The sequence below is a fragment of the Salvelinus fontinalis genome, chromosome 7, assembly GCF_029448725.1.
Source record: "Salvelinus fontinalis isolate EN_2023a chromosome 7, ASM2944872v1, whole genome shotgun sequence".
In the NCBI taxonomy this organism is placed as follows: Eukaryota; Metazoa; Chordata; class Actinopteri; order Salmoniformes; family Salmonidae; genus Salvelinus; species Salvelinus fontinalis.
This window is the reverse complement of record NC_074671.1, coordinates 64,458,125-64,483,571: the sequence shown is the minus strand read 5'-3', so window position 1 is coordinate 64,483,571 and position 25,447 is coordinate 64,458,125. Positions and strand designations below refer to the sequence as shown.

Below are 25,447 nucleotides of genomic sequence, written 5' to 3'. Positions count from 1 at the left end.
AGCTTCATCCCAATATGATTTTTCAATTGAAGAATCTTCCCTTGCTGAACCTGACTAGCACAAGATATTAACAATCTACCAAGTTTTATTTCACCTTTATTTAACCAGGTAGGCTAGTTCAGAACACGTTCTCATTTACACGGATGCGGCCCAGTTTTACTTCACCTCTCTTTTTATGGCCTTGGTTAATCAGATAGGGTGTAAATGAGGCCCTGTGGTCTCCTCAAACACCATCCCAACTTTCCACTGTGACACATTATTACTCTAGCTCCCTACCTTGGGCCTCTTTAGAGTTTCTATACTACATGCGCCACTGCTTCCAGTATCATTATCTCTGTTCTTCCACTACAGACCATTCATATACTAGACCCTCATCCTCCCGCTCCATATCATCACAACTGTCCCCCAAAATTGATCGCATTCCAGGACAGTTGTTGCTTCTCAAACTCTCTCTCCATTTCCATTGTTTCAGGGGTGTCAAACTCATTCCATTGAGGGCCGAGCCTCCCAGGTTTTAGTTCTTTCATTTCATTTAAAACCTAGACAATCAGATGAGAGGAGTTCCTTTCTAATTAGTGACCTTAATTAATTAATCAAGTACAAGGGTGGAGCGAAAACCCGCAGACACTTGGTCCTCCATGGAATGAGTTTGATACGTGCTCCGATTCATCTGCATTAATCGACGCCATTCCATGCAGTTGGCCTCACTCTCCAAATGGTGAAGGATAACTTCCCTCTATTTTGACACTCCATCATACAGCCTCATGTCGCCATTTCACCACGAGCAAACTCCTAGAAAGACGACCGAAACCATTGAAGCCGCCATTTGTCTAGCCTCGTCCGAATCATCCTGATCTCGCGAGCTTACATTAACGAAACAGTGTATGTAAACTCGCGAGATCAGGATGGTTCGGACGAGGCTATTTACCAGCTCATAAACAACATTTTACACAAAACCAAGAACATGTAAAAACTAACTCAAATAAGTGGAATCCTTATGAAATGACTTTGACGAAGTTATGTACATACACTCAGATAAACCCAGTCTATCTATGTGACTTGTAAAATCGTTTTTAATCACGTTCTTCACTCACTCGGTTAGACCTCAAAATAACACATACAATTCAGACGTGAAAATACCTTGACGGATTTGTTACCTAGCATGTTATATATTCTTTCGACATTAGAAAGTTTAAACATGCTATTACGTACCTACAATGATACATTTGAAACGGACACAACCATTATCGACATAACACAGTTCTGTCGTTTTCTACCCGGAACTTCCTGTTCCACACTTCGACAGTGCAACAGCGCCATCTTCTTCTCTGGAATACTGACATTTACACAAATATAACGTCTCTGCCGCCACCTACTGTACGGTTAGTAAAGTGTAGAAAAAGATACACGTCCAATGCGGAAAGGGGGGGGGGGGGGGGGAACAACGACATCAAAACAAAATACAAAAATAGATCAATGATAACTTCCCACTCCTTCAGTCACAGTCCAATTCACATCACATCCCTACACAGTCTCATGGGCCTCGTAGGGAGGAACATCTTCAGTCAGTATTCCCTGCAATCAGTGATGTAAAGTACTTAAGTACAAATATTTTAAGTATTACGTAAGTAGTTTTTTGTGGTATCTGTACTTTACTTTTGATATTTTTGACAACTTCTACTTTTACTCCACTACATTCCTAAAGAAAATAATGTACTTTCTACTCCATACATTTTCCCTGACACCCAAAAGTACTCGTTACATTTTGAATGATTAGCAGGACAGGAAAAATGTTCAATTCACGCATCCCTACTGCATCTGATCTGTCGGACTAACTAAACACAAATGCTCTGTTTGTAAATTATGGGCGTGATCTTAAATTCAATCTGGAGTGCGAGAGTGCGCTTGGGCGTTCGTAAATTCAGAGCGTTGTCGGATTGTCAGTTCGTATCGCTCTCGGGGCGTTCAGAGCCACACTGGACGCTCTGGCGGAGGAGTAGGGTTGATTCAAGCGTTCTGACCTCACAACGGCAGTCAAGCATCCAAGCTAACTGGTTAACATTGGCTAGCTTGCTAGCTACTTCCAGTACAAATGAGAGAACTCTGACCATTTTACTCGCCTTAGCAGAGCTGGTTAGGCTGTGTTCGTGTTATCCAGAGCATTAACTGTGCTGCAGGCAACAATTTAATTACGCTTTTTTTGACGAAGTTTACTGACACCGGCCGTATTCAAGGGGTGTTGAGCGTTCGTTTATCATCAGTTATTAAGCCCTCTGGCACACTCAGACGAGAGTGCATTGAAATCGGAGTATATAGCCAGAGCGAATTTAGGAACGCACGCTATGTCTGAGTGTTGGAGTGTGCCCCTTACATTTAAACTACAATAAAATCGTTCTGTCTGGTTTGCTTAATATAATAAATTAGAAATGTTTTGTACTTTTACTTTTGATATGTAAGTATATTTTAGCAATTACATTTACTTTTGATACTTATGTATATGTTAAACTGGAAACACTTATCTCCCTCACTAGCTTTAAGCACCAGCTGTCAGAGCAGCTCATAGATTACTGCACCTGTACATAGCCCATCTATAATTTAGCCCAAACATCTACCTCTTTACCTACTGTATTTATTTATTTTGCTCCTTTGCACCCCATTATTTCTATCTCTACTTTACACTTTCTTCCACTGCAAACCAACCATTCCAGTGTTTTTATTTTTTATTTTTATTATTATTATTTTATTTTTTACTTGCTATATTGTATTTACTTCGCCACCATGGCCTTTTTATATTTTTATTTATTTATATATATATTTTGTTTGCCTTCACCTCCCTTATCTCACCTCACTTGCTCACATTGTATATAGACTTATTTTTCACTGTATTATTGACTGTATGTTTGTTTTACTCCATGTGTAACTATGTGTTGTTGTATGTGTCGAACTGCTTTGCTTTATCTTGGCCAGGTCGCAATTGTAAATGAGAACGTGTTCTCAATTTGCCTACCTGGTTAAATAAAGGTGAAATAAAATAGAATAAATAAAAAACTAAATACTTTTAGACTTTTACTCAAGTAGTATTTTACTGGGTGGCTTTCACTTTTACCTTGATAGGAAAGGACTCAAGTATCTTTACTTTTACTCAAGTATGACAAATGGGTATTTTTCCACCACTGCCTGCAATGCTTCCAATGTTAATTCCTGAACTCCCAAAAACCTTTCAGCAGCACGTACAATTAATCTTTAGAATCGGTATCCTTCAACTGGTGAACGACGTTATGAATCTCAACAGGTTGCGGGGCATCCACTGCCATAGCTTCCTCAGCACCAATCGCTCTTTCAACTATTTCCCGCGCCTCCCAGGAGAACTACTGTACAGTTTCTTGATGTGGATGTTCCCATAAATAAGAAAAATGGATACATGCCATTGGTCAGAACTGGTGTTATGAAACTGATGGAGACTATTTGGTAAAAAAAATATATATATATTTAACTAGGCGCATAGCATACATAACAGGCTAGGATAATTAAAGTGGCAGGTTAGGATCATTAAAGTGGCAGGTTAGGACAATTAAAGTGGCAGGTTAGGTGAATTAGCGTGGCAGGTTAGGAGACTGAGGTTAAGGTTAGGAAAAGGGTGAGGGTTAGAGATTTGTTTACCATGCAGGTTTGGAAAACTAACGTGTCAGGTTATGATAATTAACGTGGTGGTTGGAGACTGAGATTAAGGTTAGGAAAAGGGTTATGGTTTAGCTACAATGCTACAGTTGTCAACAACTGTTGTCCCCAACGCAAAAGAAACGGCCACGGACCAATGGGGAGCATCAATTGGTGTAAACTTGATTTCATGAAACACCCGATATCAGAGGACGCCCCTAATTGCGGTCTGCAATTACACCCTTCTCGGATCAAGGGGGCAGGCTTCCAGTCTATAAGCATGCTTTCCACTGTGCTCAGAGGGCATTTTCGGTTCTGCAGTTCAGCTGAAGCACGGCCAAATTCCCATTGATGGCCCCATAGCGAAGTCACATTTAAAAAAATAATAATAATTTATCATCAAGTTTCTTAACAAAACATCTTTTGAATTATTCAAGTAATTGCCTTAGAGTCAGATTTTTTCCCATCACTCACAGCCAAAGTTATTAACTATTTTAAATTCATGCAGTGAGGTGGGTGAGCTTATGCCACATGCAGATGTTGAAAGGAAAACACACCTCTTGACCTGCGTGTGCATAATGTAGGTTAAGGAGCAGCCTCATCTCATAGACTAGACATAACATAGTAAATATAAATCTGGAACTCTCAAAAGAGTATGGTATGTTAAGTTTTTATGGTTACATAAGACAGATGGTTACTTAATAAATGGAATTTGGTGGTGCTGTACTGTAACAGCGAGCTGAGCCAGTTGAAACTATTGACGCCAGGGATATATTGTTGGTGACTGTGTGTTCCTTCATTAGTTTTGTGTTTTTTTATTATTTTATTTCTGGTACTCTCCTACCTGAGCGGCATGAGGCCTGTGTGGCGTTGCACTGTTAAAATCATCCCAGTGTGGAGATGAAACACCTGTGTGTTACAAAGCCACATGCTCTGTCCTCTCTGCTCTACCTAGGTGTTTTAATGTGGGTAATACAGAGATAATACTAATACAGAGATAACCACTGCTCTACCTAGGTGTTTTAATGTGGGTAATACAGAGATAATACTAATACCGAGATAAAACACCTAGGTAGAGCAGTGGTTGTCTCGGTATTAGTATTATCTCTGTTTTACCCACGTTAAAACACCTAGGTAGAGCGGTGGTTAACGTGGGTAAAACAGAGATAATACTAATACAGAGATAACCACTGATCTACCTAGGTGTTTTAATGTTAGTAATACTAATACAGAGATAACCATTGAACATGCATTTTCCATTATGTCATTGTGTTTACCATTTCAGAACCTTACATCTGTAGTTTGAAGCATATACAGGGCATTATATAAGAGCCCTTGACTTTTTCCACATTTTGTTAAGTTACAGACTTATTCGAAAATTGATTAAATGCATTTTTTTCCCCCCTCATCAATATACACACTATACCCCATAATGACAAAGTGAAAACAGGTTTTTAGCAAATATATAAAAATGAACACCTTATTTATTATTCAGACCCTTTGCTCAGACTCGAAATTGAGCTCAAGTGCATCCTGTTTCCATTGATCATCCTTGAGATGTTTCTATAACTTGACTGGAATCCACCTGTGGTAAATTCAAATGATTGGACATGATTGGAAAAGGATCACACCTGTCTATATAAGGTCCCACAGTTGACAGTGCAAGTCAAAGCAAAAACCAAGCAATGAAATCAAAGAAATAGTCTGTTGAGCTTCGAGACAGGTTTGTGGCGAGGCACAGATCTGGGGAAGAGAACAAAAACATTTCTCAAATCTCTGTTGGCTGGGCTCCCCGCTTGTGCCGTCAAACTCCTGTCCCACGTTGGGCGCAAACATTTTAAGGGCTTAAGGGAGTCCCATAGGGAAGAGCACACTTAGCCCAGCATCGTCCGGGTTTGGCCGCCATTTTAAATAACTATTTGTTGTTAACTGACTTGACTAGATAAATAAAGATTAAATAAAATAAAAAATTAAAAGTGGGATGCATTGCCAGCAAAGCCACGACACAACAAGACACTAAACAATACATTAATTGCACTGAAACGGTGCCCACAAACTGTTACATAAAGCTGACCCAACAGCATAGTCCCAACAACTTACCACTGCTACACCTGGCTATCAACGGAGCCTTGTCTGGTAACGAAACAGTTCATTCAGCCTCATTTACTGCTTTAAAAAAAAACATGGCTGACTTACTTAAACAAATGTGGTTTCTACTGACAATTGAGATGTACAAACTATGGCACAAGGGGATGTAAAGCGGATAAGAGAAAATCTGTAATTTCGAATAAGACATTAATGAGCGAGCTACGATGGACGTAGTCAATATAACTATTTGTGCAGTCCTTTTGAAATGCAAAGCAACAGAATTCAGAACATGGACCGTTCTTACAGTGTTCTCCCTGTACGACAAGTCAGAACCGTAGGATAAATAAAAGGGCATACACGCAGACAATGAAAATTCTTACAATATTCAATGATTACATTTCTCAAAAACAGGTTATAGGCTACATGTGAACCACCAAGTCAGAACAGGAGACAAAATGAAGAGGTGAAAATAGACCAAATTATTAGGGTGAGGCACATGGGCTACTAACATTTTACTACACAACATACACTACTATTACTTTCTTAGCTACAGTATACATATCTCCCTGGTATATTACATCATTAATGCAGCAGCAGACAAGACATTTTTGGACTCACCTTGTTATGCTGTGCTCACTTGAACAGGAAGGTGGCACGGCAGTCCTTCGTGGGCATATTTTGTCATCAAACTTTGTCATCAAAGTCTGGCATTCTCTGGATTTATGGTGCTTTCAAGACAACTGGGAACTCGAAGGTAAAAATAATGGAATCATGATGACGTCAGTGATCTTCAGGTCGTAGCTGTAGAAAGAGGCCCGAGATCCCAATTTACAATTCCGAGTTGGATGAAAGTTTAAAACAAATTTTCCCAGTCGTAGCTTGTTTTTCCCCGAGTTCCCAGTTGTCTTGAACTCACTCAAGTCAGATTTTGCAGTACAGAGTTAAGTTGTTTTGAGCGCGGCACAAATCAAGCTTCATTGACAGCAGGGCCAATGTTGAATGTTTACAATTTTAAACGAGGAAAAGAGCCCCTTAATCTTCGACTTGGGACCACAGAGCCACTCCACTGAATAGCAGGCTAATGATTGCTTTGCAATGCTTGCAGTTAGCCACTGATTCCTTCCAAACCACTCATTGTTGAATTCGCCATTTCCAACTTGTTGTGTAATGTTTGTCCAATGGCCGATGAGCACCGATACGTTTTATCTATAATTTCTCATTATTTCTCTTCATATGACAAAGATTAAAAAGGATTTGCCAGTAGATTGTCAACTTGATTCATGATGATGACTGCTAGCTCAGATTTTGAAAGTAAGATGTTGACATGATCAGTCCAATCAAAGCGACTGTAGATATCACATGATTTGACGTTATTTTATCTGTGGACAATGACCTTGAGCCTTCTTGGATGGGCACTTCTAATGTAACTCTATGGCAGCACCCAAGGGGCTTGAATTTTCAAGTTCTACCCTTAGACTTGGCAGTGACGCATTGTCCCCATGAATGACAGAACACTGAGCCAATCACGGCACAACGCTCCGTATTTTCTGCTGGCTTGCCCCACCTCCACAGAAAGCAATGAGCTAGGCTGAAAGACCTGCATTTGAGCTGCCTAACTCAAGAAAACGAAAAAGAGACCATGTTTGTATACTAACATATTAACAACTCAATTACATGTTTTTTACATTGTTTGCAAACAGATCATTTTTTTCTCACTTTTTTATCGCTAAAACTGTGGGGCTCAAAACAGGTGGCCAACCTGCCCTGAATGATGGGTCGCCACTGAACTTATCTAGAACACTGGAGTCCATCTGGATGTTTAACCTTCCAAAGTTCCCCCATGTCACCCTGCTCCTCCGTACATTCCACTGGCTTCCAGTCGAAGCTCACATCCACTACAAGACAATGGTGTTTACTTACGGTGCAGCAAGAGGAACAGCCCCATCTCTACCTTCAGGCGATGCTCAAACCCTGTATCCCAACCCGAGCACTCAGTTCTGCCACCTCTGGTCTCATGGCCGTCCCACTGCTACAGGAGGTCAAGCTCCCTCTCAGTCCAGTCTAAGCACTTCTCTGTCCTGGCACCCCAATGGTGGCACCAGCTTCCCTCTGATGGTAGGACAGCAGAGTCCCTGCCCATCTGCCCGAAACCCTACATCTTTAAAGAGTATCCCCCCAAAATAATAATAATAATGTGACACTGACTAATTGAGGAGAAATGTATTTACTGTGATATGTGGTTGTCTCACCTGGCTATCTTAAGATGAATGTACTGGTGACATCACAGGGTCAGAGAGAACTCCTGACTGTAGTCATACAAAAATACTCCAGGCACTCAGCCCATAAGAACCATTCATACTGTCAGATCTAATATGAAGAACTGAATACAACCATAACAACCATTCATACTGTCAGATCTAATATGAAGAACTGAATACTAAAGAGAAGAAAAGGTTGACCAGTACATATTCATGTACTTTATTTTTCATTGGCAGATCAATCAAATTTGCTTCAATGCAGTTATCCAAACACATTCATGATCAGTAAAATAACTCATCTAGTTTTAAAGACAATTAATAAACACATGGATTCATTTCATAAACTGTGTATCATTAAATAAAGTTGTAAAATAATCCCCCCAAACTAATGGTGAAAAGTGATCATCACACCATCTCTATCTGATACATGTTAGGGGCGGAAGGTAGCCTAGTGGTTAGAGCGTTTGGCCAGTAACCAAAATGTTGCTAGATCGAATCCCTGAGCTGGTAAGGTAAAAATCTGTCGTTCTGCCTCTGAACAAGGCAGTTAACCCACTGTTCTTAAGCCAGCATTGTAAGTAAGAATTTGTTCTTAACTGACTTGCCTAGTTAAGTAAAGGCTCAATAAAAAAAAGTGTCTACTAACTCATTCCCACAGAATACTGCAGAGGGACAACCTGGTCTCAGAGCAAAACGTATTATATATTACAAAAACATCCGTGCCACTCATTTAGTAGGTTACATTACATTGGCCTACCAATATAAACTGAACTAAAATATAAACTAAACATGTAAAGTGTTGGTTTCATGAACTGAAATAAAAAATTCCAGCAATGTTCCATGTGCAGAAAAAGCTAATGTCTCTCAAATGTTGTGCACAACTTTGTTTATATCCCTGTTAGTAAGCATTTCAGCCTTTGTCAAGATAATCCATCCACCTGACAGGTGTGGCATATCAAGATGCTGATAAAACAGGATGATCATTACACAGGTGCACCTTGTGCTGGGGGACAATAAAAGGCCACACAACACAATGTCACAGTTGTCTCAAGTTCAGGGAATGTGCAATTGTCATGATGACTGCAGGAATGTCCACCAGAGCTGTTGCCAGAGAACTCAATATTTATATCTTTACCATAAGTCACCTCTAACGTCCTTTTAGAGAATTTGCCAGTACATCCAACCGGCCTCACAACTGCAGATCACATGTAACCACGACAGCCCAGGACCTCTTCACCTGCAGGATTGTCTGGGAGGGGGCTGAGTAGTATTTCTGTCTGTAATAAAGACCTTTTGTGGGGAAAAACTCATGCTGATTGGCTGGGCCTGGCTCCCAAGTGGGCTTATGCCCTCCCAAGTCCCACCCATGCCTGAGCCCCTGCCCAGTCATGTGAAATCCATAGATTAGGGCCTCATTTATTACAATTGACTGATTTCCTTATACAAACTGTACATCTTTGAAATTGTTGCGTTTAGATTGTTGTTCAGTATAATACGACTTGTAGGACGTATCGTATGTTATGAATTACAATTCGTATGTTATTTTACGCATTGCTATTCATACAATATGTTACGAACTTGTAATATGTATGATATGTTACGAATTCCAATTTGTTGTTGCTAACGTTAGCTAGGTTAGGGGTGAGGGGTTTAAGGTAGAGTTAAATGGGTTTAGGGGAAAGGTTAGCTAACATGCTAAGTAGTTGCATGCTAAGCTAACATGCTAACATAGCTAAAAAGTAGTAAGAAGTTGCAAAGTTGCTAATTAGCTAAAATGCTAAAGTCCTCCTTGATGAGATTCAAACACGCAGCCTTTGGCTAGATGTTTGACTTACATGCGCACCCCTCCACAGAGCAGGAGTAAGGCTTCTCCCCTGTGTGTATACATTGGTGTGTTAAGTTGCTATGGTGAGAGAAACTCACCCAAAAGTCAGAGAAGACGTAAGCAGGCTTCTCTCATGCGCGTGTTCTCTGATCAACTTTTAGCTCAGTTGCTGTTTTGAAGCATTTTACACAGGCAGAGGAGGAGTATGGCTTCTCTCCTTCATGTATATGTTGGTCTTTTTAAGGTATCCAGTCGAGAGAAACTCACCCACAGTCAGAACAGGAGGAAGGGCTTTTCTCCTGTATGTGTTCTCTGGTGAACTTTTAGCTCATTTGATGTTTTAAAACATTTTCCAAGGTCAAAGCAGGAGTATGGCTTCTTCCCTGTATGTATACGTTCATGTGATTTTAAGTTGAAAAGTTGAGAGAAACTAGTTCCACAGTCAGGGCATAAGAAAGGCTTCTCTCCTGTGTGTGTTCTCTGATGAACTTTTAGCTGAGTTGATGTTTTAAAACGTTTTCCACAGTCAGAGCAGACGTAAGGCTTCTCTCCTGTGTGTATACGTTGGTGTGTTTTTAAGGTGCCCAGACGAGAGAAACTCGCCCCACAGTCAGAGCAGGAGTATGGCTTCTCTCCTGTATGTATACGTTAATGTGTTTTTAAGTGGGAAAATTTTGAGAAACTAGTTCCACAGTCAGAGCAGTAATACGGCTTCTCTCCTGTGTGTGTTCTCTGATGAACTTTTAGCTCAGTGGATGTTTTGAAGCATTTTCCACAGTCAGAGCAGACGTAAGGCTTCTCTCCTGTGTGAGTCATCTGATGAACTTTTAGCTGAGTTGATGTTTTAAAACGTTTTCCACAGTCAGAGCAGACGTAAGGCTTCTCTCCGGTGTGTATAAGTTGGTGTGTTTTTAAGGTGCCCAGATGAGAGAAACTTGCCCCACAGTCAGAGCAGAAGAAAGGCTTCTCTCCTGTGTGAGTCCTCTGATGAATTTTCAGCTCATTTGATGTTTTAAATTTTTTTCCACAGTCAGAGCAGTAATAAGGCTTCTCTCCTGTGTGTGTTCTCTGATGAACTTTTAGATGAGTTGATGTTGTGAAGCATTTTCCACAGTCAGAGCAGGAGAATGGCTTCTCCCCTGTATGTATACGTTCATGTGACTTTAAGTGGGAAAGTTGAGAGAAACAAGTTCCACAGTCAGCGCAGAAGAAAGGCTTCTCTCCTGTGTGTGTTCTCTGATGAACTTTTAGTTCATTTGATTTTTTAAAACATTTTCCACAGTCAGAGCAGGAATAAGGCTTCGCTCCTGTGTGTATAAGTTGGTGTGTTTTTAAGGTTCCCAGACGAGAGAAACTCGCCCCACAGTCAGAGCAGAAGAAAGGCTTGTCTCCTGTATGTATACGTTCATGTGTTTTTAAGTGGGAAAATTTTGAGAAACTAGTTCCACAGTCAGAGCAGTAATACGGCTTCTCTCCTGTGTGTGTTCTCTGATGAACTTTTAGCTCAGTTGATGTTTTGAAGCATTTTCCACAGTCAGAGCAGACGTAAGGCTTCTCTCCTGTGTGAGTCTTCTGATGAACTTTTAGCTCAGTTGATGTTTTGAAGCGTTTTCCACAGTCAGAGCAGACGTAAGCCTTCTCTCCGGTGTGTATAAGTTGGTGTGTTTTTAAGGTGCCCAGATGAGAGAAACTCGCCCCACAGTCAGAGCAGAAGAAAGGCTTCTCTCCTGTGTGTGTTCTCTGATGAACTTTTAGCTCATATAATGTTTTAAAACATTTCCCACAGTCAGAGCAGGAGTATGGCTTCTCCCCTGTATGTATACGTTCATGTGATTTTAAGTTGGAAAGTTGAGAGAAACTAATTCCACAGTCAGAGCAGAAGAAAGGCTTCTCTCCTGTGTGTGTTCTCTGATGAACCTTTAGCTGAGAGTATGTTTTAAAACATTTTCCACAGTCAGAGCAGTAATAAGGCTTCTCTCCTGTGTGTGTTCTCTGATGAACTTTTAGCTCAGTTGATGTTTTGAAGCATTTTCCACAGTCAGAGCAGGAGTAAGGCCTCTCTCCTGTGTGTATTTTTAGGTGTATTTTTAGCTTTGATAGAAATGGGAAAATCTCTTCACAGTGTGGGCAGTGATGAGACCTCTTAGCTCTCTGATCTTCCTGCTGTTGCTCTCTGGATGTAGAGAATGTCTCAACATGGTATCCTGTGTGAACATAAGAAGAACCAGTCAGTTGGTGTGATATACAGTGGGGAGAACAAGTATTTGATACACTGCTGATTTTGCAGATTTTCCTACTTACAAAGCATGTAGAGGTCTGTAATTTTTATCATAGGTACACTTCAACTGTGAGAGACGGAATCTAAAACAAAAATCCCGAAAATCACATTGTATGATTTTTAAGTAATTAATTAGCATTTTATTGCATGACATAAGTATTTGATACATCAGAAAAGCAGAACTTAATATTTGGTACAGAATCCTTTGTTTGCAATTACAGAGATCATACGTTTCCTGTAGTTCTTGACCAGGTTTGCACACACTGCAGCAGGGATTTTGGCCCACTCCTCCATACAGACCTTCTCCAGATCCTTCAGGTTTCGGGGCTGTCGCTGGGCAATACGGACTTTCAGCTCCCTCCAAAGATTTTCTATTGGGTTCAGGTCTGGAGACTGGCTAGGCCACTCCAGGACCTTGAGATACTTCTTACGGAGCCACTCCTTAGTTGCCCTGGCTGTGTGTTTCGGGTCGTTGTCATGCTGGAAGACCCAGCCACGACCCATCATCAATGCTCTTACTGAGGGAAGGAGGTTGTTGGCTAAGATCTCGCAATACATGGCCCCATCCATCCTCCCCTCAATACGGTGCAGTCGTCCTGTCCCCTTTGCAGAAAAGCATCCCCAAAGAATGATGTTTCCACCTCCATGCTTCACGGTTGGGATGGTGTTCTTGGGGTTGTACTCATCCTTCTTCTTCCTCCAAACACGGCGAGTGGAGTTTAGACCAAAAAGCTCTATTTTTGAATCATCAGACCACATGACCTTCTCCCATTCCTCCTCTGGATCATCCAGATGGTCATTGGCAAACTTCAGACAGGCCTGGACATGCGCCTGCTTGAGCAGGGGGACCTTGTGTGCGCTGCAGGATTTTAATCCATGACGGCGTAGTGTGTTACTAATGGTTTTCTTTGAGACTGTGGTCCCAGCTCTCTTCAGGTCATTGACCAGGTCCTGCCGTGTAGTTCTGGGCTGATCCCTCACCTTCCTCATGATCATTGATGCCCCACGAAGTGAGATCTTGCATGGAGCCCCAGACCGAGGGTGATTGACCATCATCTTGAACTTCTTCTATTTTCTTCTATTTTCTAATAATTGCGCCAACAGTTGTTGCCTTCTCACCAAGCTGCTTGCCTATTGTCCTGTAGCCCATCCCAGCCTTGTGCAGGTCTACAATTTTATCCCTGATGTCCTTACACAGCTCTCTGGTCTTGGCCATTGTGGAGAGGTTGGAGTCTGTTTGATTGAGTGTGTGGACAGGTGTCTTTTATACAGGTAACGAGTTCAAACAGGTGCAGTTAATACAGGTAATGAGTGGAGAACAGGAGGGCTTCTTAAAGAAAAACTAACAGGTCTGTGAGAGCCGGAATTCTTACTGGTTGGTAGGTGATCAAATACTTATGTCATGCAATAAAATGCAAATGAATTATTTAAAAATCATACAATGTGATTTTCTGGATTTTTGTTTTACATTCCGTCTCTCACAGTTGAAGTGTACCTATGATAAAAAATTACAGACCTCTACATGCTTTGTAAGTAGGAAAACCTGCAAAATCGGCAGTGTATCAAATACTTGTTCTCCCCACTGTACATGTTAATCAAATGTATTTTATGAAGCCCTTTTTACATCAGTAGTTGTCACAAAGTGCTTAACCTGTCTGGTACAAGTGGGATGCTAGCATCCCACCTCGACAACAGCCAGTGAAATTGCAGGGCGCCAAATTCAAAACAACGGAAATCCCATAATTAAAATTCCTCAAACATACAAGAATTTTACACCATTTTAAATATAAACTTCTTGTAAATCCAGCCACAGTGTCCGATTTCAAATAGGCTTTACGGCGAAAGCACACTAAACGATTATGTTAGGTCAGCACCTAGTCACAGAAAACCATACAGCAATTTTCCAGCCAAGGAGAGGTCTCATAAAAGTCAGAAATACCGATTAAATTAATCACTAACCTTTGATGATCTTCATCAGATGGCACTCACAGGACTTCATGTTACACAATAAATGTTTGTTTCGTTCGATAAAGTTAATCTTTATGTCCAAAAACCTCATTTGAAATTGGTGTGTTGTGTTCAGAAATGCATTGTCTCAAACAAACATTTGGTGAAAGTGCAGAGAGCCACATCAAATAACAGAAATACTCATCATAAACATTGATAAAAGATACAAGTGTTAAACATACGAATACCGATAAACTTCTCCTTAATGCAACCGCTGTGTCAGATTTCAAAAAGGCTTTACGGCGAAAGCACACTTTGCGATTACGTTAGGTCAGCGACTAGACACAGAAACCCATACAGCCATTTTCCAACCAAGGAGAGTGTCACAAAAGTCAGAAATAGCATTAAAATTAATCACTTACCTTTGATGATCTTCATCTGGTGGCACTCCCAGGTCTCCATGCTAGACATCAAATGTTCGTTTTGTTCGATAAAGTTCATCTTTATGTCCAAATACCTCCGTTTTGTTCAGAAATCTAAAGGCACAATGCACGCTCTCAAAACCAAAAGTACAATAAAAGATAGTAGAAACATGTCAAACGATGTTTAAAATCAATCCTCAGGTTGCTTTTGTCATCAATAATCAATAATATTTCAACCGGACAAAAGCTTCGTCAATGGAAAAAGGTAAACAAGAAATGCGCGCTCCCGATCATGTGCTTGGTTCATGGATGGAAATTTCCACTGTCCTCTCATTGAAGCGGTGTATCTCCCTAATTTTTCTGAGTAAACGCCTGAAACAAAGCCTAAAGACTGGTCACATGTTGAGGAAGCCATAGAGATCGTGAACTGGGTCCTAAGTCTTTCTATGGTGGATAGGCTTTCAATGGAAAACCAGCCTTTAAAAATAATAGTACTTCCTGGTTGGATTTTCCTCAGGTTTTCACCTGCCATATCAGTTCTGTTATACTCAGACATTATTTTAACAGTTTTGGAAACTTTAGAGTGTTTTCTATCCACATCTACTAATTATATGCATATCCTAGCTTATGGGCCTGAGTAGCAGGCAGTTTAATTTGGGAACGCTTTTCATCCAAAATTCCAAATGCTGCCCCCTACCCTAATGAAGTTAACAGATACCCAGCCTAAAATCCCCAAAGAGCAAGCAATGCAGATGTAGAAGCACAGTGGCCGAAAGAAACTCCCTAGAAAGCAGGAACCTAGGAAGAAACCAGACTCAGAGTGGTGACCAGTCCTCTTCTGGCCATACCGGGTGACAGGTAGCCTAGTGGTTAGAGCAACCGAAAGGTTGCAAGATCGAATCCCCGAGCTGACAAGGTAAAAATATGTCGTTCTGCCCCTAAACAAGGCAGTTAACCCACTGTTCCTAGGCCGTCATTGAAAATAAGAATTTGTTCTTAACTGACTTGCCTAGTTAACCTGTTTGGGCGCATGTCCAAACGCTAGCGGGACACCTACGACAACATCCGGTGAAATTGCAGAGCGCGAAATTCAAAATACAAAAATCGTAATATTAAACATTCATGAAAATACAAGTGTCTTACATCATTTAAATGCTTCTTGTTAATCCAACTGCGTTGTCAGATTTCAAAAATGCTTTACGGAGAAAGCATACCATGCGATTATCTGAGGACAGTGCCCCACGTCAAAATACTTTTTAAACCAGCACAGGCGTCACAATATCACAGACAGCAATTAAACAAATCACCTACCTTTGAAGATCTTCCTCTGATTGCAATCCCAAGGGTCCCAGCTACACAATGAATGGTCGTTTTGTTCGATAAAGTCCTTCATTATATCCCAAAAATGTCAGTTTAGATGGCGCGCTTGATTCAGTAATTCACTCGTTCAACATGCACACAAACCAATCCAAAAAGTTACCGGTAAAGTTCGCCCAAACAAGTCAAACGATGTTTCTAATTAATCCTCAGGTATTCTAATATCTAAATAAACAATAATATTTAAGACGGAGAATAGTGTGTTCAATAGCGAAGATAAATAACGAAGAGCGCACTCTCGTTGATGCGCGCAACATGACTACTTTTCTAAATGGGGGACACCTTGGAAAAACTACAAATACCTGAAACCCATTCTAAAGACTGTTGACATCTAGTGGAAGCCATAGGAACTGCAATCTGGGTCCTGTCTATTTGTTTATCCAATAGGCAAGCACTGAAAAACCTGTGACCTCAACAAACAAAAAAATTCTGGGTTGGATTTTCCTCAGGTTTTCGCCTGCCATATCAGTTCTGTTATACTCACAGACATCATTTTAACAGCTTTTAGAAACTTCAGAGTATTTTCTATCCAATGCTATCAAGTATATGCATATCCTAGCTTTTGGGCAGTTTACAGGCAGTTTACTTTGGGCACGTCAGTCATCCGAAATTCCGGACAATAACCAGTATGCTAAGGAAGTTAAATAAAGGTAATAAAATTTTTAATAAATACACTACCATTAGTGGTGAAATTAATGAATAAATTCAAAAGATTGGGGTCACTTACAAATGTCCTTGGTCTTGAAAGAAAAGCAAATTTTTTGTCCATTCAAATAATGTCAAATTGATCAGAAATACAGTGTAGACATTGTTAATGTTGTAAATGACTATTGTAGCTGGAAACGGCTGAAGATCTCGTACAACGCTGTGTACTACTCCCTTCACAGAACAGCGCAAACTGGCTCTAACCAGAATAGTGTCTAGAAGGCTAGCATCCCAGAGTCGCATCTTCACAGTTGACGTTGAGACTGTTGTTTTGCGTGTACTATTTAATGAAGCTGCCAGTTGAGGACTTGTGAGACGTCTGTTTCTCAAACTAGACACTAATGTACTTGTCCTCTTGCCCAGTTGTGCACCGGGGCCTCCCACTCCTCTTTCTATTCTGGTTAAAGCCAGTTTGCGCTGTTCTGTGAAGGGAGTAGTACACAGCGTTGTACGAGATCTTACGTTTCTTGGCAATTTCTCACATGGAATAGCCTTTATTTCTCAGAACAAGAATAGACTGACGAGTTTCAGAAGAAAGGTCTTTGTTTCTGGCCATTTTGAGCCTGTAATCGAACCGACAAATGACCCAGATACTCAACTAGTCTAGTGGTTAGAGCATTGGGCTCATAACCGAAAGGTTGCAAGTTCGAATCCCCAAGCTGACAAGGTACAAATCTGTCGTTCTGCCCCTGTTCCTAGGCCATCATTGAAAATAAGAATTTGTTCTTAACTGACTTGCCTAGTTAAATAAATAAAAGAAGGACAGTTTTATTGCTTCTTTAATCAGAACCACAGTTTTCAGCTGTGCTAACATAATTGCAAAAGGGTTTTCTAATGATCAATTAGCCTTTTAAAATGATAACCTTGGAGTAGCTAACACAACATGCCATTGGATCACAGGAGTGATGGTTGCTGATAATGGGCTTCTGTACACCTATGTAGATATTCCAATAAAAGAAAATCACCCGTTTCCAGCTACAATAGTAATTTACAACATTAACAATGTCTACACTGTATTAATGATCAATTTGATGTTATTTTAATGGAGATTTTTTTTCCATTTTTTATTTTTTACTTTTCTTTCAAAAACAAGGACATTTCTAAGTGACCCTAGATTTTTCAACAGTAGTGTATGTATTCATTTCAATAGGCTGTATGGGAATGGGGGAAAAAACTATTCTAAAACTGGGTAGGAGTCAAAAACTAAAAAGAGGCAAAAGACGTGAAAATTATGAGCTATATCATCCTCCACTCACTATCACAAGAGTTAGTAACTATACAGACTCATTTCATATAACTTAAAAACACTGGCAGTTTGTCTACTTCACTTCCTTAGTCTACACTCTGAGCACTCCAGATAACCCAGTGAATAAAACAAATGCTGGCAATACTGGTGTCATCCATACAAGTCTTAGCAGCATGAAATAACATCTACAATGCATTCAAACGTATTCAGACCCCTTGACTTTTTCCACATTTTGTTACATTACAGCCTTATTCTAAAACTGATTAAATTGTTTTTTCTTCTTCTCATCAATCTACAAACAATACTCCATAATGACATCACAATACCCCATAATGACAAGGGCAAAAACAGGTTTTTAGAAATAACTGAAATATTACATTTACGTAAGTATTCAGACACTTTACACAATAGTTAGTTGAAGCACTTCTGGCAGCGATTACAGCCTTGAGTCTTCTTGGGTATGAAGCTACAAGCTTGGCACACTTGTATTTGGGGCGTTTCTCCCATTCTTCTCTGCAGATCCTCTCAAGCTCTGCCAGGTTGGATGGGGAGCATCTCTGCAAAGCTATTTTCAGGTCTCTCCAGAGATGTTTGATCGGGTTCAAGTCCGGGCTCTGGCTGGGCCACTCAATGACATTCAGAGACTTGTATCGAAGCCACTCCTACGTTGTCTTGGCTGTGTGCTTAGGGTTATTGTCCTGTTGGAAGGTGAACCTTCACCCCAGTCTGAGGTCCCGAGCGCTCTCAAGTAGCTTTTCATCAAGGATCTCTCTATACTTTGCTACATTCATCTGTCTCTTGATCCTGACTAGTCACCCAGTTCCTGCCGCTGAAAAACATCCCCACAGCATGCTGCTGCTGCCACCATGCTTCACCGTAGGGGTGGTGCCAGGTTTGCTCCAGACATGACGCTTGGCATTCAGGCCAAAGAGTTCAATCTTGGTTTCATCAGACCAGAGAATCTTGTTTCTCATGGTCAGAGTCCTTTAGGTGCCTTTTGGCAAACTCCAAGCGAACTGTCATGTGCCTTTTACTAAGGAGTGGCTTCCGTCTGGGCAATAAAGGCATGATTAGTGGAGTCCTGCAGAGATGGTTGTCCTTCTGGAAGATTCTCTCATCTCCATAGAGGAATCAGAGTGGCCCTTCTCCCCCGATTGCTCAGTTTGGCTGGGCGGCCAGCTCTAGGAAGAGTCTTGGTGGTTCCAATCTTCTTCCATTGAAGAATGATGGAGGCCTCTGTGTTCTTGGGGACCTTTAATGCTGCAGAAATGTTTTGGTACCGGTCCCCAGATCTGTGCCGACACAATCCTGTCACGGAGCTCTATGGACAAATCCTTCGACCTCACGACTTGGTTTTTACTCTGACATGCACTGTCAACTGTGGGACCTTACATAGACAGGTGTGTGCCTGTCCAAATCATGTCCAATCAATTGAATTTACCACAGGTGGACTCCAATCAAGTTGTAGAAACATCTCAAGGATCATCTCATAGAAAAAGGTCTGAAAACTTACCTAAATAAGCAATTAGTATACACACTGCTCAAAAAAATAAAGGGAACACTAAAATAACACATCCTAGATCTGAATGAATGAAATATTCTTATTAAATACTTTTTTCTTTACATAGTTGAATGTGCTGACAACAAAATCACACAAAAATTATCAATGGAAATCAAATTTATCAACCCATGGAGGTCTGGATTTGGAGTCACACTCAAAATTAAAGTGGAAAACCACACTACAGGCTGATCCAACTTTGATGTAATGTCCTTAAAACACGTCAAAATGAGGCTCAGTAGTGTGTGTGGCCTCCACGTGCCTGTATGACCTCCCTACAACACCTGGGCATGCTCCTGATGAGGTGGCGGATGGTCTCCTGAGGGATCTCCTCCCAGACCTGGACTAAAGCATCCGCCAACTCCTGGACAGTCTGTGGTGCAACGTGGCGTTGGTGGATGGAGCGAGACATGTCCCAGATGTGCTCAATTGGATTCAGGTCTGGGGAACGGGCGGGCCAGTCCATAGCATCAATGCCGTCCTTTTGCAGGAACTGCTGACACTCCAGCCACATGAGGTCTAGAATTGTCTTGCATTAGGAGGAACCCAGGGCCAACCGCACCAGCATATGGTCTCACAAGGGGTCTGAGGATCTCATCTCGGTACCTAATGGCAGTCAGGCTACCTCTGGCGAGCCCATGTCGGGCTGTGCGGCCCCCCAAAGAAATGCCACCCCACACCATGACTGACCCACCGCCAAACCGGTCATGCTGGAGGATGTTGCAAGCAGCAGAACGTTCTCCACGACGTCTCCAGACTGTCACATGTGCTCAGTGTGAACCTGCTTTCATCTGTGAAGAGCACAGGGCGCCAGTGGCAAATTTGCCAATCTTGGTGTTCTCTGGCAAATGCCAAACTTCCTGCACGGTGTTGGGCTGTAAGCACAACCCCCACCTGTGGACGTCGGGCCCTCATACCACCCTCATTGAGTCTGTTTCTGACCGTTTGAGCAGACACATGCACATTTGTGGCCTGCTGGAGGTCATTTTGCAGGGCTCTGGCAGTGCTCCTCCTTGCACAAAGGCGGAGGTAGCGGTCCTGCTGCTGGGTTGTTGCCCTCCTACGGCCTCCTCCACGTCTCCTGATGTACTGGCCTGTCTCCTGGTAGCGCCTCCATGCTCTGGACACTACGCTGACAGACACAGCAAACCTTCTTGCCACAGCTCGCATTGATGTGCCATCCTGGATGAGCTGCACTACCTGAGCCATTTGTGTGGGTTGTAGACTCCGTCTCATGCTACCACTAGAGTGAAAGCCCCGCCAGCATTCAAAAGTGACCAAAACATCAGCCAGGAAGCACAGGAACTGAGAAGTGGTCTGTGGTCACCACCTGCAGAACCACTCCTTTATTGGGGGTGTCTTGCTGATTGCCTATAATTTCCATCTGTTGTCTATTCCATTTGCACAACAGCATGTGAAATTTATTGTCAATCAGTGTTGCTTCCTAAGTGGACAGTTTGATTTCACAGAAGTGTGATTGACTTGGAGTTACATTGTGTTGTTTAAGTGTTCCCTTTATTTTTTTGAGCAGTGTATATTTTTTACATTTGCAAGAATTTCTAAAAACCTGTTTTGGCTTGGTCATTATGGGGTATTGTGCGTAGATTGATGAGGAAAAACATGTAATCAATTTAGGAAAAGGCTGTAACGTACCAAAATGGGAAAAATGGGAAGGGCTTTTTCCACATTTTGTTATGTTACAGAATTATTCTAAAATTAAATAAAAAAATATCCTCAGCAATCTACACACAATACCCCATAATGACAAAGCGAAAACAGGTTTAGACATTTTTGCAAATTTATAAAAACTTAAAAAACAGAAAAACAAGACAGACTCAAAATTGAGTTCAGATGCATCCTGTTTCCATTGATCATCCTTGAGATGTTTCTACAACTTGATATAAAAAATATTAAATATACACTACTGTTCAAAAGTTTGGGGTCACTTAGAAATATCCTTGTTTTGAAAGAAAAGCACATTGATTGTCCATTAAAATAACATCAAATTGATCTGAAATACAGTGTGGACATTGTTATTGTTGTAAATTACTATTGTAGCTGGAAACGGCAGATATTTTATGGAATATCTACATAGGCGTACAGAGGCCCATTATCAGCAATCATCACTCCTGTGATCCAATGGCACGTTGTGTTAGCTAATCCAAGTTTATCATTTGAATTGAGCTCAGGTGCATCCTGTTTCCATTGATCATCCTTGAGATGTTTCTACAACTTGATATATAAAATATTAAATATATATGTATCAGATATAAATCATCAGGATGTGGTAGTCTACTGGTTATGTTCAACACTTCTCCAATCGTTGTTGAGATCTGATATTCTGTGCAGCGCAAAACGAGATGCAGGCCTATATCATATTTCTCAAATCCCTTTCAGGCTAAATTCCAGTCGAACATGGAGAGGACAGTAATGCATAACTACACTGAAAAAAATATAAACGTGTTGGTCCCATGTTTCATGAGCTGAAATAAAAAAATCTTGGAAATCTTCCTACACACACAAAAAGCTTATTTCTCTCAAATGTGTGCACAAATATGTTTACATCACTGTTAGTGAGCACTTCTCCTTCGCCAAGATAATCCATCCACCTGACAGGTGTGGCATATCAAGAAGCTGATTAAACGGCATAATCATTACACAGTCGCACCTTGTGCTGGGGACTATAAAAGGACACTTTAAAATGTACAGTTTTGTTACACAACACCACAGATTTCTCAAGTTTTGAGGGAGCGTGCAATTGGCATGCTGACTGCAGGAATGTCGACCAGAGTTGTTTCCAGAGAATTGAATGTTAATTCCTCTACCATAAGCTGCCTCCAACGTCGTATTAGACAATTTGGCAGTACGTCCAACCGGCCTCACAATCGTAGACCACGTGTGATAACGTCAGCCCAGGACCTGAGGTGTGTCTGGCTGCCAAGTGGGTGGGCCTATGCCTTCCAAGGCCCACCCATGGCTGCACCCCTGCCCAGTCATGTGAAATCTACAGGTTAGGGCCTAATTCATTTCAATTGACTGATGTCCTTATTATATATATATATATATATTAGAAATTACATTGAACCTTTATTTAACTAGGCAAGTCAGTTAAGAACAATTCTTACTAACAATGACAGCCTTCCGGGTAACAGTGGGTTAACTGCATTGTTCAGGGGCAGAACGACAGATTTTTACCTTGTCAGCTCAGGGATTCGATCTAGCAACCTTTCGGTTACTGGCCCAACGCTCTAACCACCAGGCTACCTGCCGCCCCTTATATGAACTGTAACTCAGTAAAATCTTTGAAGTTGTTGCATGTTGTGTTTATATCTATGTACAATAAACATACAAGAAGCTGGTGAAGAGCTTCAAAAGGAAGTAAATAGCCCTATTAGACTGAAAGATGATGGAATTTCATCAAACTTATGAGCTCCCGAGTGGCGCAGCGGTCTAAGGCACTGCATCTCAGTGCTAGAGGCGTCACTACAGACACCCTGGTTAGATTCCAGGCTGTATCACAACCGGCCGTGATTGGGAGTCCCATAGGGCGGCGCACAATTGGCCAAGTGTCGTCCGGGTTTGGCCGGTGTAGGCCGTCATTGTAAATAATAATTTGTTCTTAACTGACTTGCCTAGTTAAATAAAGGTTAATAATAATAATTGTGAGGCTCTCCATGAGCATTAGCTGCTACTTCACTCAATCCTGTTTTAAAAAGTCTCCCTGTGTGACATTCCTTGAGACCAACCAGAAATGTTTCCTTGGCCAAATATTCCCAGATTTTCATAAAAACAGCAAAACATGTTTTCTAATTTCTGCATCACCAAATGTTGCGCGAGACAAAAGAGTAGGCTAGGTGAGCATCAATCACTAGTTCGGTGCAGCAGACTGCAGGGGTGTAGTGCTGCAAGAGCGATGAGCCGCCACAATGGTGTTTTGTTTAGTAAAGTTAGATCAATGTCTTGGACGATCACCTACTGAATAATTAGTAGTCCACATAACCAAATATTATGGTTATGTGGTTTTTGTTGTAACATTACTGTTACAACAAAAACAACACCTAATTTCTTACGAGATTTTAGAATGGTTTGCTGAATCGTCTCAAACTCAACGGCGCACGCCATTAGGCAGAATGTGCTTTGATTAAAACAAAATACAGGAAGTCTATATAATTTAACACCATCTGCTCTAATTTGCTAACCAAACAGTAATTCAAGACAATTTAAATGCATATTCCCATGAAATTGATTGAGATCAAACGATTGGCATGCAGACGCAGCTTGGTCATTTCACTGGTAAAACGCGAAGATTTATAATTCAATATTGACAGTGATGATGCCATGGCCTATGTTGAAATGAGGTATGCCTAACTTGGTGATCTTCAGACAATGTGTGGGCAAAGGCAGGCGTTACAAGTTTTTAAATGTTTTGCCTCGCTGTGAAGTCTTGAGCTGTTCAGGGATGTGTGATGTCAGAATTACAGAATTCAACCTAGCAATAGACTGGTCATAACTTATGGAGGTCTAATTTATGAAGATAACTTATAGATAGAACCTGCTCTTACCATGACTAACAGTTGTCCTAATCTTCTCCTGCTCTTCTTCATCTTTAATGTTGACATTCAGCTCTAGTGTTTGACTGCAGTCCTCCAGCTTCACTGATGCCATCTCTGGATCCTGCGGTGCAAACTGGGCTCCACTGTCACAATCAGGACCCAGTGACTGTAGGTTTCTACTCAGTGTGGAAGGAGAGAGGCAGGCTGGGTTTGTGCTCACTGTTGATGTTACTGGCCTCAGACTTAATCTGAGTCGGCCTGTAGTAATAAAGACAAACGGACATAAAAGTTATTTTCTTGACAGTTCTGGCACTTTATTCTGTAAAAATATTTTTTCTTGATCAATTATCTCATTTCAGTAGATCAGGTAGCTAATCCTTGACAAAACATTCATTCACATTAGACACAAAGTACACATTTTAAATTGCACAACATAAGTGCACTTAATCTATAGTAGATTTCCTAAATTCACATAAATGCATAAATGACTAAAAAAACATTTATTACAAGATTGCAGTATGATTTATGTACTATTATCCTGAATAACCTCGTCTTCACTGTATTATTTCACTCACAAAAAACAATTATATTTCCTGTTCACAACATAGTAAGAATTATCAGGGGTCGTACAGTGGCAAGTCAAATTCAAGGACTTTTTCAGGAACTAATATTTATTTACTTTAAGCCCCGTGTGAAAACCCTGAATTACAGATAAATATAGAAACAACTGAATGTGTCTGAATATTAGTACACATGTAAAGGACTGATAATCATTACATTCAGCTTCAAAACTGTAGAGCAACTGAAATGTTCTCTCTCTGATGAGGCACTACCTGCACTGAAGTCCGTTGATGCAGACCTCCTATGGTATCATGGCGGTCCGCAAACAAATGTTTAAGGTCCATGTCTGTCTAATTCTGTACTAAGAAAATAAACCAAGAAATCCCTATTAACTTCTACCACACCCTCCCCTTCCCCAAAAACCCTCCCACACCCCCAATAAACTTGATCAATAGATCCCTTTCTGTGTTTGAATACATTGGGGTCTATATCATGCTGAGACAATCCACCCCCAGGTTATCCAGCTTATCAAAAACCATACCGACAGTAACATCTGTTACCCCCAACAACTCTGCTGCAGTTTACAAGATAACTTTCAACCTGGTATTTCTGCTTTACACAATCCAAGTTGTTGATAACCTTACCAATGAAAGCTATGAAGTACATATTATTCAATATTAAAGTATCCTTTGTCACAGAGCATTTATGGGAGCAAGATTTCTGAAAAGCCCTCAAAACCATGTCAGGACTAGTAGACCTCTCCACCCTCTCCGAGTTGGGCATCTCCGGCGCGGCCCACGCTTGGATTGCGTCCTACCTGACAGGTCGCTCCTACCAGGTGGCGTGGCGAGAATCTGTCTCCTCACCACGTGCTCTCACCACTGGTGTCCCCCAGGGCTCTGTTCTAGGCCCTCTCCTATTCTCGCTATACACCAAGTCACTTGGCTCTGTCATAACCTCACATGGTCTCTC

General features: G+C 41.1%; 2 protein-coding genes and 1 pseudogene across 2 annotated transcripts in view; all 3 read right to left on the bottom strand.

Moving 5' to 3' along the window:
- LOC129860156 (zinc finger protein OZF-like) overlaps window positions 1-25,447 on the bottom strand; it is a 170,601-nt gene that overhangs the window by 18,601 nt on the left and 126,553 nt on the right. The window lies entirely within an intron of this gene.
- LOC129860189 (zinc finger protein 501-like) overlaps window positions 1-25,447 on the bottom strand; it is a 167,967-nt pseudogene that overhangs the window by 18,601 nt on the left and 123,919 nt on the right.
- LOC129860158 (oocyte zinc finger protein XlCOF6-like) lies at window positions 9,150-24,168 on the bottom strand. Its single transcript, XM_055930515.1, has 2 exons — window positions 23,924-24,168; window positions 9,150-12,032 (listed from the first exon to the last, which is right to left on the bottom strand). The coding sequence occupies exons 1-2, from the start codon at window positions 24,024-24,026 to the stop codon at window positions 10,477-10,479; spliced, it is 1,659 nt and encodes a 552-aa protein (XP_055786490.1). The 5' UTR covers window positions 24,027-24,168; the 3' UTR covers window positions 9,150-10,476.